Source organism: Cornus florida, unplaced genomic scaffold (genome assembly GCF_030987335.1).
Source record: "Cornus florida cultivar Cherokee Brave unplaced genomic scaffold, ASM3098733v1 CherokeeBrave_3.0.0_Hap2_Chr06, whole genome shotgun sequence".
Taxonomy (NCBI): domain Eukaryota; kingdom Viridiplantae; phylum Streptophyta; class Magnoliopsida; order Cornales; family Cornaceae; genus Cornus; species Cornus florida.
The window spans coordinates 89,043,090-89,057,677 of NW_026775576.1; the positions used below are offsets into that span (position 1 = coordinate 89,043,090).

The 14,588-nt window shown below is 34.7% G+C and overlaps 2 protein-coding genes across 2 annotated transcripts; both read left to right on the forward strand.

Annotated features, from left to right (window-relative positions):
- Positions 1 to 1,137: 1,137 nt before the first annotated feature.
- LOC132314538 (uncharacterized) lies at positions 1,138 to 2,053 on the forward strand. Its single transcript, XM_059813391.1, has 3 exons — positions 1,138 to 1,428; positions 1,519 to 1,688; positions 1,768 to 2,053. Exons 1-3 carry the CDS (start codon positions 1,138 to 1,140, stop codon positions 2,051 to 2,053), a joined length of 747 nt encoding a protein of 248 aa, XP_059669374.1.
- A 7,853-nt stretch (positions 2,054 to 9,906) lies between these two features.
- LOC132312710 (uncharacterized) lies at positions 9,907 to 14,210 on the forward strand. The gene is made up of 2 exons (XM_059811184.1): positions 9,907 to 10,485; positions 13,842 to 14,210. Exons 1-2 carry the CDS (start codon positions 10,073 to 10,075, stop codon positions 13,945 to 13,947), a joined length of 519 nt encoding a protein of 172 aa, XP_059667167.1. The 5' UTR covers positions 9,907 to 10,072; the 3' UTR covers positions 13,948 to 14,210.
- Positions 14,211 to 14,588: the final 378 nt, after the last annotated feature.

Sequence of the window (14,588 nt, forward strand, 5' to 3'; positions counted from 1 at the left end):
GACATTAGAAGGGTAAAATTGACCTTCTAATAAATTTCTCATGCTGACCTCAGCACACACTGTTAGTTGCTTAACGGTAGGGGGTAACTTGCTACATATGATCAAAGGTCAAGGGGTGTGCGTGGAACATTGAAACCTAGAGGGGGTGTCAATGGAATATGGTCAAAGGTCAGGAGGTGTAAGTGGAATTAACCCATTATAATATTATAAATATTATTGGATATAATAGTAAAAACAATTAAAACTTTCTTTTTCCTTCTTTCTTAACGAATATGGTAAATTATGAACTTATTCTCTTATCTTTTATCTAACCGAACAAAAAGAAGGAAATACACAATCTCTTCCCTAGAGATGTCTCATCCATCCATTTTTCTCTCCCTTCTATCCAATTTTTTTCTTTTCTACCGAACAGAGTATTAGGATCAAGTTTATCATGAGGACGCTCTTGCTTGTGACAGATTTTTTCTTAGAAATACAGTCATCCATGTATTGAATTGAACCATTTTTTATATCAAAGTCCTTACCATCTAAAATGGCATCTCTTAGCAGGGGCGGCTTAAACGCAAGGCCAGTTAGGCAGTGGCCTATGGCCCGTAACCAAAAGTTTTCTTTTAAGTGAGGCCCCCACATGAAATTTTTTATACTATTTAATTCATGTTCTTTTAAGATGTGTTCTAAATCCTTTCTTTTTTTCTCTCTCTTTTATGAACATATCTCTTCTTCTCTCTTAACTTTTTTCTTGTCCAGGGCCTCATCTCTCCTATTTTATTATGTACTCACCTTTCCTTTTCTCTCTCACCTCTTTTTCTTTTAGTTTCTTTTTCACTCACACATTTTCCCTCTTTTATTATTTTTTCATGCCGTAATGCCCTTGTGTCCCAAGTGTTGGAACCCAAGACATTGAACAAAGCTTAACGATTCTACAAACTTTTATTCTTCCTTTTTTTTTTTTTAAGAACTTCAGAATTTTCTTTTTCCAGTATAAATTTCAGTATATAAGTGTTTATTTTATTTGTAATTTTCTTTTCCTTTTTTATTTATCAACATGTTAAAAAAATGTGAATCTAAAAGTGAAAAACTTAAAATGTTGTCCGTTCTCCTTTTGAGAGGTCGACGGGGGGAAGATGGACATTTGACATGGAGTCATTCTCGGAGTTCATTGATGTGTCGTGGTTGATTGATTTGCCTTTGGTGGGTTGCCCATTTTCTTGGTCTAGTGGTCGTTTTCCTCCTACGCTCTCTTGCCTTGACAGGTTCCTTGTGTCGAGCGAATGGGAGGAGAAGTTTTCAGATGTTGTTCAGGCCACCTTGGCTTGTCCCTTATCTGATCATGTTCCACTGATGTTGGACGGCGGTGGGTTGCGAAGTAGAAGATCCCCTTTCAGATTTGAGAATATGTGGCTTCGTGCTAAGGGTTTTCTGGAACGTGTTTGATCTTGGTGAGAGGGGTATGGTGTGAGTGGTTCCCTTAGTCATTCTCTCGCATGTAAGCTGCGTCTGTTGAAGAATTATCTTAAGGTTTGGAATAAAGAGGCTTTCGGTAATTTGGTTTGGCGGAAGAATCGGGTTTTTTCTGAGATTGCCGACATTGATCGGATGGAGGGTCAGGGTATTTTGTCGGATTCCTTGACACTTAGGAGGGTGGAGTGTCAGACGGAGTTTGCTGTCATGGAGGAGATTTCGTGGAGGCAAAAGTCTAGAGCTCTGTGGCTTAAGGAGGGGGATAATAATACAAACAAAATTTAATCGACTTGCCAATGCCCATAGAAGAGGCAATCATATTGGGAGGATCCGGGTGGATGAGGCATTGTTTTGTAAGGAGGAGGAGATTTGTAAGGGTATTGCAGATTATTATTCGTTGTTGTTCACTGAGTCTGATGGTTGGAGGCCTGTGCTTGCAGGGCTTCACTTTGATTCTATCTCGGGTGAGGATTGCTCTGTTCTGGAGGAGCTTTTTTCTGAAGAGGAAGTTTTGTCAGCGGTGAAGAGCTGTAACGGGGATAAAGCCCCAGGTCCAGATGGTTTCTCCATGAGATTTCTTTCAGAGTGCTAGGAGGTGGTCCGAGAGGAGGTGATGGGCACGTTCCACGCTTTTCATGCACAGGGTTCTTTTGAGAAAAGTTTGAATGCCACGTTTATTGCTCTTATTCCGAAAAAGGGATGGGCGTTGGATGTTAGGGATTTTCGCCCTATTAGCTTGGTGGGGTGCCTTTACAAGTTGATTGCTAAAGTCTTGGCTTCTCGATTGAGGAAGGTTTTGGATGGTGTCATTTCTGACTCTCAGAACGCTTTTGTGGGAGGTCGTCAGATTTTGGATTCAGTTCTTATTGCTAGTGAATGTGTGGACTCCAGATTGAGTAGTGGGGTTCCGGGTGTTTTGTGCAAGTTGGACATTGAAAAGGCATACGATCACGTGAGCTGGAGCTTTTTCCTTTACTTGATGGAGAGGATGGGATTTGGGGAGGGATGGAGGAGATGGATTCTGTTTTGTATCTCTAGTGCTCGTTTCTCAATCCTTGTGAATGGTGCTCCGTCGGGTTTTTTCTCTAGTTCGAAGGGGTTGAGACAAGGGGATCCTATTTCCCCGTTCTTGTTCCTCTTTGTGATGGAGGCCCTTAGTAGACTGATCAAGAGGGCGGTTGAATTGGGTTTTTTGAGTGGCTTTCGGGTAGGTAGGGATGTTGCCAGTCAGCTGGAGATCTCCCACTTGATGTTTGCTGATGATACCTTGGTGCTCTGTGATGCTGACGCGATTCAGTTGAGATACTTGAGATGCGTTTTGGTTTGGTTCCAAGTTGTCTCTGGGTTGAAGGTGAATGTTGGTAAAAGTGTTCTTGCGCCGGTCGGGGAGGTTCCTGAGATTGAGACGTTTACCCAGATTCTTCGATGCCGTATTGGCTCTTTTCCCATTTCTTACTTAGGGTTGCCCCTGGGTACTCCTTCGAGGTGTGTGGGGAGCTGGGATCCGGTCGTGGATAGATTTGAGAGAGGCTAGCGGGGTGGAAGAAGCAGTATCTCTCTAAGGGGGGTCGAGTCACTCTGGTTTGTTGGGAGCAAGTGTGTTGTCCTATTCGGAGAGGTGGTTTAGGGATTAGGAGGTTGTTGCCTTTCAATAAGGCTCTCCTTGGGAAATGGCTTTGGAGGTTTGGGATGGAGAGGCGCTGGCTCTGGAGAAGGGTTATTGCGCACAAATTCGAGGAGGACAGTGGTGGTTGGAGCTCTCTGGTGGTGCGCGGTCCTAGGTGGGTGGGGGTTTGGACTGGAATTCGAAAAGGGTGCGATGATTTTTCGAACATGTTCGTTTTCGGATCAAGGATGGTAGGAGGATCAGATTTTGGGAGGATCTTTGGTGCGGGGAACTTCCTCTTGCGCTCGCTTTCGCTCGGCTTTACAGGATTACTTTTCATAGGCAGGTCTTGGTGGTTGACTATTACCATCTTAATAACGGGAGATTAACTTGGGATGTTCTGTTTAGGAGCATTTTCAGGATTGGGAAATTGAGGAGGTCACCCATTTTTTGGAGTTATTGTACCGCCGGTCGATTTTGGCCCGGGATTCTGATTGTTGGCTTTGGAATCCTAATCCTCAGGGTCGCTTCGAGGTGAGGTCTTTCTTTAGGTGTCTTACGGTTAGCTCTGGAGGCCATTTCCCTTGGAAGTCTATTTGGCGCTCCAAGGCTCCCCTCAAGGTGGCCTTCTTTGCTTGGACCTCTGTCTTGGGTAGGATTTTAACCCAGGATAATTTGAGAAGGAGGAATCAGGTGGTGGTTAATCGATGTTATTTGTGCCAGCGAGATGAGGAGACTGTTGATCACTTTCTGCTTCATTGCAACATGGCTAGGGGTTGCTGGGATTTAATGTTTGGGTTGTTTGGGATTCCATGGGTTACGCCTCTTTGTATTTGGTGGTGCATTTGGCTTGAGAGAAATCAGAGATACTTCGATGGACAGGAGAAGCCTATCTCTATGCTTAAGTTCTCTATTATTTCTACCCTTTTTTGTTGGGTTTCTAGGAGAGATTTTCGTTCTTTGGAGGAGATTGTTGTTTTTTTGGCCTCTTTGAAGGCTTGAGCCGTCTTTAGGCCTCGTGTTTGTCCTTGGGTTTCGCTCCCCTTTCGAGCGCTTTTCAATAAATCTTACTTATTAAAAAAACAAGAGAGACCCTCCGTACAAGACCATTATGTAAGGGAGTTACAAATATTATAACACTAGAGAGAACTTGTATTTCTTGTAAAAATTATATTTTTATTATGATCTTTTTTATGCACTCCATTGAGCTACAAGCCATATCCTCTACAAAAAGTAATCATTTATTTTAAAACAAATAATGTAATTTATTACAAATATATATATAGACTGTGTGTAGGATGCAAACCAGTCCAGCGGCAGGCATGAGGGACACCTAGAATCTACTCGTCATGCATTTTACTTTTTGTTTAAGAAAAGGATAAGAGAAAGAGTGACCAAGAGTTGTAGCTTAGTGGTATCTTCTCTGGAAGCGGAAGGTTGAGGTTCAAGTCTCATTAGGAACAAAATGTGGGCGCGTGACTTACAACTAGGAAAAAAGAAAAAGGAAAGAATGAATGAAAAAAAAGAGAGAAACAAACAAACTTGCTGTGATGCCAACCTATTTAGTCCATAAATCTAACAAAGAAGAGAAACCAAGAGTAAAACAGAAAATTTAACTAGAAAATAATCAATTAATGCATTGAATCTGTTTGTGAGGGAAATGCAAATTGTTATTTCAAGAAATATTGCATTTACACAAAATAGAAGAGATCAAAGATCATCACAGATAATAAACATATTCAATTGTCCCTTTGCATAGGACATCAACTACAAGTTTGGATCAATGATACAGTACTAAATGTAAGAAATAGCACAGATGTGCATTTCATGTTGCTCTATTCACGTCCAGCAATCTTTTCCAACAAGGCTTCAATATCAGAGAGTAGTTCCTTGTACTCTAACCAAGCACCTCATCGCAAAAAAATAAATAAATAAAAATAAATAAACATTAAACAAATATGAACATCTAGAGCATTTGCAATACCAAATTGGCATAGACATGTAATCAGAAATTCTCAGTTAATTTGGAATGCGTAAAACGCATGTGAAATAAAAGTAAGGTGATTTCTTTGCTATGCATGGTAAATAAAGTTTACTCGTCTTCCATACTAAATTACCAGCAAAGATAATAAACAGAGAAAGTAATTTGGATATAATGTTAGTCATTTTGTAATGAGCTTACCTTAAAGATGAGGTACCCGTAGAGAAACCATCCAGTGAATTTAAACCCAACCAACTCCATGATTTTTGGAAGCTGGTTATGAAAGAGGAATTAATTTAGAACAGTTCGCGACCAGATCCAGAGAGAAACTACATTAAACAAGAAAAAGAATTTACCAGCTACTGCAAAAACATTTCCTAATGTTTAAACAAAAATAAATTAGAAGTACAAATCAATCACTTACCAAAGGGAATGAGTTGACGGCACCAATAATAATGGAAGAAAGCCAAATGCAACTATTGCCCCACCTCCATAGACAATCACTTTGGACTTGTTTTCAAGTGCATCCCACTGTCAAAAGTAAATGATAGAATAGAATTAAAATCAAAGAGCTGACATTCGGTTTGCTTTTTGGAAACAAGAGAAGACTTAAAACCAGTTGTCCACCTGTGATATCCTTAACATGAGATGCCACAATATATGCAAGCAGATTTGGGAGAGAATGGAAGGCTCACCTTTTTCTTCAAGTCCGAAAATGCATCCCCAACTTCTGCAGAACCAGATTGTCTCTTCTGAAGCCGAGGCTTTGATCCAGAACAAAGTCAGCCTATTGGAATCTGTTTCAAAGAGAAATTACAAACATTATGCAAATTGTTTGAGATAATGGATTTTATCATTTGAAATGAACTCAGGCTATGTTTAGGCTGTCTGAAATTAGAATCTTGCAATTCGAATTGGAAAAAAGCAACTCACAAAATTGAACTAAATTTTATCCAAAGGTGCTGTTTGATAAAACTAAAAATTATGCACTGAAAATCTTAAGTCCTCAAATTTAAGCGCTGAAATTTTAAGTGTTGAATGTATTAATTTGAAAACCCATTTGATAATATTTTACTTTTTAAGTACTGAATTTAATATTTTATTGTTTGTTATATACAAAAGCTGAAGTCTAGAAGTTCTACAGATTACATTTTTGCCCTCAATATATGGTACTCATAACAAATTTATATTTATAATATAAAAATATTAATAAAATAATCACATTAATTCACTCAATGAAATATATCAATTTAACAATGAATAATAATGTCAAATAATCATAAAAAAGATGTTATCTAGAAATAGAATTATATTATATAAATAACTGATGAAAATTTAAAATATATGGATTTTGGATTACATAACATTTATGTAGGATATTGAAAAAGGTGCTAAAAATATTAAAGAAAGTAAAATTTAAAATATATGAGTTTGGATTACATAATATTTGTTAAATTGTTATGTAAGATATAGAAAAAGGTGTTACAAAAATTAAAGAAAGTAAAATTTAAAATATATTGATTTTTGATTACATAATATTTATATATGGTATTGAAAAGGGTGTTACGAAGAAAGTACTTGAAAAATAATTCTTATCCAAGAATAGAATTCTATTATATAAATAAGTGATAAAAATTTTAAAATATATGGGCTTTGGATGATATAATATTTATTTACGGTATCAAAAAGGATATTAAAAATATTAAAGAAAGTAGGTGAAAAAGAATTCTTATCTAGAAATAGAATTCTATTATATAAATATTGGTGTTAAATCAATTTGAATAGGTAACCAAAGAGTCATATCTATAATTATTATTATTATTATTATTTTGGAAATTTGGTAAAATTATATATTTTTTAAAGAATTTGTTCTATAGTGTACAAGTGAAAAAAAAAAAAAAAAAAAAAAAAAGTAACAACCAACCAAATATATATAGAAGAGTTTCACAATGAACTCACTCTATTTCCAGATGTAGAGAGAAATCGAAAAGAGAATTTTAAAGAAATTGCAAAGAGAAGTATAGAAGAGAGAGCGTTATTATTTGAGGGTAAAGTAATAATAATAAAAAATAGTTTTACAACCTAATCACTTGCGGTCTTCTGCGATAAGTGATAAGTAACCCTTTCCTGGCTTAAAATTTTTGCTTTTTTAAGCAGTAATTACCATATTAAGTGCTAAAGTAGGAAATCAAAGAGGCCATTAGACTATGCTGCATCGAATTGGAGCCTTGGAATTGGTGGAATTGAACTAATATTTAGTTCAATTCCACCAATTCTAATTCCGGCTCCAAGTTCAGAAGAAATGCAGTAGGGTTTGCGCACTCTTTTTTTTTTTACAAATAGATCCTTTCAATTCTATTGAAAAAGTGAACAGGGCCACTTTCAAGTCATCCAAACATGTCCTCGGCACTAGTCAGAAACTCATTTCAAAATATACCCAAAAATGATTTGAAGATTTTAGTTTGAAACTCAGCAAATAATTCAAGATTGGAAAATAAAACAAAATAATTTCCCAAGATTTAAAAGTTGACAATTATTCAAAAAATTCAACCAACTTACAGAAATAAAAAAATTCACAAAATATCGACCAATTTTTATTGAGTAGAAGAAAACTTCGAGAGCTTTAGTACCTGAGGAGTGCTTTGAAGAAACTGAGAACGATGTAGAAAACGAACAAGGAAGCATAAAGTTTGGAATACGACGACGTTTTGGGAATACGAGGTACTAACACCACTGTTGCATAAGCTGTTGCCTTCAGCTCTCCCTTCCTCGTCTGCACCCTTTTTTTCAGTCGAGTGTGGCATTGTATATATGTGTATATATATAATAAAAAGTTTAGTTAAGTCGCATCTCTTTAAATTCGCACGATTTTGCTCTTTTGTAAGGTCCCTCACTCTGTTGTTCTCAAAAAGATATTTATTTTGAAATGGAAAAAATAATATAATAAAAAAATTACGTGTATTTGATTAAGATTGTGTATAAATTTTTAATTTGTGAGTCGTCAATTTCTAAAAGAGATATTTATTTTGGTAGGAGTATTATAAGAAAAAAAATTAAGTTTAGAATTGTATATAAATTTAAAAAAATTATTTGATGAGTTTGATGCAACTTAACTAAACTTCTAAATTTAATATACTTTTTTTAATATATCAATATCGAATATTATTCCATTTTTTAAATACTAAAAAAAATTAATAATGCAACTCAAAGAAAGGAAATAACACTTAAAGATTAATGAAATAAAGCACTAACAAAATAATAAAATACAATAATAAGAATAACTTAAAAAAAAAAATCAATAATGGTAAAGTAGAACTAAATATGGTTTGTCAGCAACTGCCACATCAATAAATATAAAAAACCTATCGATATTCTTTATTTTTTACTATTACGATATTCCAATGATTTTGATTTCAATTAATAAACCAATGTCCATATATGTCTATTATAAAAAAATAATTTAAAATTTAAAGTTATAATTTAAAAAAAAACTGATACACCGTATAGAGTTTTGATCCCTTATTCATGAACTAACTACACTTTATATATGAACCAGTAAATTAAATTTACCTGTCCAATTTCAAACCCACTGATTTTCTTTCCTTAACAAAATTCTTTAGTCAGCTCTCTTCACCAAAATTTGTACCAACAAAATTTAGGGGGAAAAAAAGACCCTACTATTTTCACAAAGATTCACATAATTCTTTTTTCTTTTATTTTTTTCTTGTGCACTCTCAACATATCAACGCATATAAAAGAATTACACATCACGAATTAAAAAATTAATTTTCAGAAATAACGAAAATGAGAAGATGAGTATAACTTCAATTAGGGAGAGATAACTGACGGCAAATACCAATAAGATATCAAAGTTATGAAGGTGTTTTCAAATTTAACGAAGCAAGGAGCAACAAGAAAAAAAGGAAAGAAAAAAAGAATTAATCCAAGAGTTCCATCTTTTGGGCATCCGCGATACGGGATTCCTAGATTGGATTAAAAGTTGAAGTCATAGCATCCAAAGCATCGATCAAATCGTAAGTTCTCTGGGAAAGTATTAATTTTTATTCCAAGAGAGATTAGAGTAGTAGAATTTCTTTGTTCCAGATAGATTTTGGTGAAGACAATTGAGTAGAAAATTTTATTGTTTTGGTAATTGTCTTAATTATTAAATTGGGTGGTATTTCAACTCTTAAATTTAGAAACTAAAATAGGCTGAAAGTAGTTTGCAATAAAAGGAAAGAAAAGTAGTGTTTTTTGAATTGGACAAATCTAAGTATCTAACTGTCCACATACAAAGTGTAAATATATATGTATATTAGCTGAAAGTAGTTTGCAATAAAAGGAAAGAAAACTAAGTGTGTTTTGAATTGGGCAAATCTAAGTATCTAACTGTCCACATACAAAGTGTAAATATATATGTGTATTATAAAAAAATTGTGTATATATACGGGAAAGTGGATTGATCTTTGGTGTCGTTACTTGCCAGTAATAGTAAGAATCAATTTGTTACTAAAGTGTTGATTTATAATAAATCTTTATCAATAAAAATGTACATGGTCCTCATAGTTGATACGAATTATTATTACCAAATCAGAGATGACGGTACACTATATTTACTTTAATAAGTAAATATTTGCCCCATCTTCTTTGATTTAATAATTAAAGATGACTTACGGATTAGAACCTAAGTCCTATTCACCAGAAGAGTCGGTGGGTGACTGAAAAATTTAAAACTTGTTGGAGGTTTTTGTAATTTGTCATATTTAGGGGGATTAGTGTAATTTACTTTAGGGAGAGAAGCAAATGGAAGCCCTACGACGTCGTTTTGTGGTCTTTCTGTTATCCGTCAGCGGCGATTCCCACCCTATCCCAATTTGCACCCTGTTCGGAGAAGAAACAGTGTACACTCAACTCCCTCTAAATTGCCACTGCCACTCAACTATCTCTTTCCTTCGCTATTTGTATACAAATTCATATATAACACACACACACACACATATATTTATATGTATATATAACTATATATGTATAATAGTGTTTGTATCAAACAGAAAATGTTGGCCATTGCAGTCCCTAATACCTTTATCAGTTGCAGAGACGTTAACACCTTGTCAAAAATTGTCCCAAGATTTTATACTACTTGCCCTTTACTTTTCTCTAAATTCCCCTCTAGTCCCCACCTCCAACCATCACGGAGAGTAGTAGTTTTGTCCTCCAAGTCCCCTGAAGAAGCAGAGCTGTCTTCAACAGAGGACGAGTGGCTCAAGAGGCTACCTGAGAAGAAGAAGCCTCTCTACTCTCACAGCCTACCTTGCGTGGAGGCATGGTTGAAGAACTTAGGGTTTTTCCAGAGCAAAGAGGATCGAGCGCTTTGGTTCGTCCAAAAGCCTGATTGGCACGCTCAGTTGTCTCTTGATGTCACCGACCTCTATATAAGGTATGTTACCCTTTCAATTTCATTAATATATATATATATATATATATATATATATATATATATATAATATCTGTTTGCATATGTGTGATTGAAATTTGGGTTTTTTTAGCGTCAGTGTAATTAATTCAATATGGATCTCTATGATTTGTTGTTTGGTCATGATATAGCTAAGAATTCATCATTGCTTTGAATGACCTTGATAATAATTCTGTTAGGCATCTTTCTACTATATAGCTCTAAGGTTTGTTACACACAAATTTCATAAATATGTAAAGTACCTGATTGAAGTTTGAGGTTTTAAGGCTCAGTGCAATTGTTATGGTGTTACTCGAAATGGGTTTTTATGATTTTGTTGTTTGGTCATGAGATGGCTAAGAATTCGTCATTATTTTGATGCCCTTGATAATCATTCTGTTAGTCATCTTTCTACCATATAAGGTCTGTTAAACACACAAATTTCATAAATATATTTAGTGTCTGATTGAAGTTTGGGTTTTTTTTAATGGTCAGTGCAATTGTTGTGGTGTTACTCGATATTGATCTCTCTGATTTTGTTGTTTGGTGATGAGATGGCAATGAATATACCATCCTTGTGGATTCCTTCGACAATAGTTCTGTTATGCATCCTTTTTTTGTTTTCACATTGTCAATATCACTGCCAGTACAGGGGTTGCCAATTTAAGGGTTGATTCCTTGTTTAATTAGGGATTTGCTTTTTCACGATTTGGGAAGAGAACTAGAGTTTTGCATAAAAAGTCACTTATTTTGCTATGTTTAGGCTTTTGCATTTTAGTGTCATAAAGAAAAACTGGTTTTGGATAGTTGTTTGATTGTTAATGTGCATCTGGTGTTGCATTTCAATGTCGGGAGAAAATAAGGGTTTGTGTAGTGGATTGATGGCTTGTGTATCGAGATAATACAATTTTTTAAAGAAAAAAGGTTGGGACTTTGGGTAGTTGATGGATAAATACATACAGAAGGTTTACAATGTTTCAATAGAAAGGGTTTTAAAAAGTTTATTGCCATGGAATTGTAATTTCCCTTTGTTCAATCGAAGACCGAAAGCTAGGGTCTTTGCCTCTTTGGTACTTGATTTATTACTGGGATTTGGGCTCGGATTTTTGATGTCATGTGAAAGACACTTTTGTCACTGGTTGATTGCTGGTGTACTGGGGTGTGCATTAATGTTATAGAGAGAGTTCTGGATAATTGATTGATTGTGGTTCAGTTTAAAGATTTATTTATTTATTTTCTTGTTTGTTTCTTTAAAACAAAGTCTGCTTCTTACTAAAATCATAATTGTGATTAAACTAAAGAAGTCATTCTATGATTTCTTACTAAGTGGCTAAAACTCTTACTTGATTGATTGTTTGGACTTTGAGTTGCTCTTTCATGACATTTGATATTGTGAGAGAACACCGAGGGTGGATGAGAGAGCATAGGCAAGGAAACTTGAAAATTTAATTAAATTCTGTATTTATGTTTCAAATCTGGAATAAATTTGAGAGTTGACTACTTGATCAATTAGGTGGTGGTGGACTTTTCACAAAATTGAATCAGTGATGACTCTTTTCTGTCTTTCCATCAGTTGTCTTGAGTCATGTTGCTTAAAGTTGTAAGAAATATTGCTTAAATGCTTGTGATTTCAAAATTACCTGTTATTTGTAATTTGGAAAATGCATTTCAGTCCAAAAAGCAGAATTTGAACAAGAGAAGGAGGCTGTGGCTCTTGTAATTTTCATTAGTTGCTTCACTTTCTACATTTCTTTTTGTGTCTTTTTTGACAATGACATCTACGTTATTTTAGATTTGTAAAATAAGTCGAATCAATGGTGACCATTTTGGTGATAGCACCAAAATGTGATGATCTTGCAATGTTACCTTGAGATTGATCACCTCTCTCTTGCCTTTTATCCATACAATTACTGGGTCTTTAAGTTGATTTTAGGATAAGGAAAAAAAAAAAAAAACTTCAGATTATGACAAAAGAAATGGTGACATGACCTCAATCCTGTCATCTTTATTAATCAATCCTAGGCCAAACCATAAAACAGGTTGGGAATATTTTATTTTTAAAGAATTCAAAGAAAAAGAAGAGAGAGATTTTATGCTCCATTTGGTACAATGAATAGAACTGTAGGGAAGTAAAGGTCAAAGGGATGGAAGATGTGTTATCAAGAAAAGAATGAGAAATGAGCACATCTCTCATGTTGTTTGGTTGAGTTAAAAAGGAAATGGAAAGGAAGGAAAGGGGTATTATGTAATTTGACTACTGTCCCCTTCAATAATTCATTTCTTGTTTCTTTTATTATTATTATTATTATTATTTTCCTGAATATATTATTATTATTATTTGATTTGATTTGAATTTTTTTTTTTTGTGAAAAAGTAAAAAGAGGAGGAAGTTGTTTCCCTCCTATTTCCACTCACTTTTAGACAGAAGCCGGCCTAGAGGGAGACCTTCCCTTCCTTCCCCTTGGCCTAGTCCCTCCGGTAGTCAGGGAAAGCTCCTCCTCAGCAATAACCAACCCCCTTCTCCCCACTCTTTCTTTTTCCCAGATCCTCCTTTTCTTCATTATTCCCCACACCCCAAACATAGCACCGAGCCCATGCTGAAATATAGCCCAAAGCAAATTTAAACCATAGCAGTTTCAGTTGTGTTGGTTGAAATTAAGAGAACAATTAACCAAACACTAAGACATGGAAGAAGATAATATTGGGTTAGCTTCACGCTCTGGAGATTGACCATGAAAGCTATTCTGCAATGTCAATCACCAGAAGAAAAAAAAAAAATTATGGAGAAGAAGAAAGACCACAATATGGTTGTTATTCACTGAAGAGAGAAGAATAGCATGATCAGGTCCTTGGATGGATTATTCTGAGTGGGTTAGAAAAGGAATGAGTAATGGATGGATGTCTTGCTGTAATCTAAGAGAAATAATAGACAGAGATCATGGAAGGCACTGGTCTCTTATCTCACATATATATATTATTGTTTAAAAAAAATCAATTTATTTAAAATTGCCAGCATTAGTTCTTCGGTTGATGTTTGAAAATTTTGATTAGTGATGTCAACTGAGCAATTAATGTGGTTATAAATTCGTGGTTATATATATATATTCTAAAAATGCATAAACCGAAAATCATAATACGAATCTGTTTCAGATTGTTCTATACTGAAAATCTTGTAAAATCAGCTGTATTGGTCCAACATTAGTTTTGTCTTTTGGTTATGAGATCTCTCCCATACCCCCTCTTTTTCTTTTTGGTATTTCAGTTCCTTATTATCCGTTTTTCTCCTTTCTTGGTTCATTTCACCAACATATGCGGACTAAGAGTTGATATTTCTTATGCAGATACTTAAAGAGTGGACCTGGATATATCGAAAAGGATGTAGAGAGGAGATTCAGTTATGCACTGAGTAGAGAAGATATCGAGAATGCAATACTTGGAGGACCTTAAGGATAAGAATTATGAATCTGCTTGTCCTTGTTTCAATTCATGGATTTCCTTCCCACCAGGCTCCTTTCGGATTGACTTCTTTAGAAAAAAAGACAAGCATTACTCGGTGTTTATTTTCCTTTCCATTTTGTTAAGTGATAAATGATGAATTTAATTTACTTTGCCAGTATCAATCATATACTAGTAAATTATTTGTCAATTAGGATTGAGGTTGCCCATAATAAACTTTGTGACAATAAATTTTCTGATGTTGTTTGATTTTATTATAATCTCATCAAACATACTCTCTGTTTAGATCTTGAAATTATACCATATACCTACTTATCAAAAAAAATAAAATTATATCATATACCTGGTATTGGTTTGTGATGCAAGCTTGTGAATGGAGCTTGAGATTCGTTACAAAAAGCATTTTTAAGCAAATTGATATATATTTTTTAAGCTAATTGTTTTCAATAATCAGAAAAAATAACTTTTATAAAGGCCAAGAGCCTGTCTTGTATGACTAAACATAAATTACTTTCATTCTTCTAAACAAAAAATCAATAGAATATAATTGAATATTTCAGGCAATGAAGAAATGTGTAAACAATTAAGTAATCTGTCATTACTACTATCAACAAACTGTGGCAAAATGGTAA

Bases quoted from the DNA above. Each gene is read 5' to 3' on its own strand.
- LOC132314538 (XM_059813391.1), top strand. From the start codon at position 1,138: ATGGAGTCATTCTCGGAGTTCATTGATGTGTCGTGGTTGATTGATTTG. The intron at 1,429-1,518 runs GTTTGATCTTGG...AATTATCTTAAG, and splicing joins CTAAGGGTTTTCTGGAACGT to GTTTGGAATAAAGAGGCTTT. The intron at 1,689-1,767 runs GCAAAAGTCTAG...CAATGCCCATAG, and splicing joins ATGGAGGAGATTTCGTGGAG to AAGAGGCAATCATATTGGGA.
- LOC132312710 (XM_059811184.1), top strand. From the start codon at position 10,073: ATGTATAATAGTGTTTGTATCAAACAGAAAATGTTGGCCATTGCAGTC. The intron at 10,486-13,841 runs GTATGTTACCCT...TTTCTTATGCAG, and splicing joins GTCACCGACCTCTATATAAG to ATACTTAAAGAGTGGACCTG.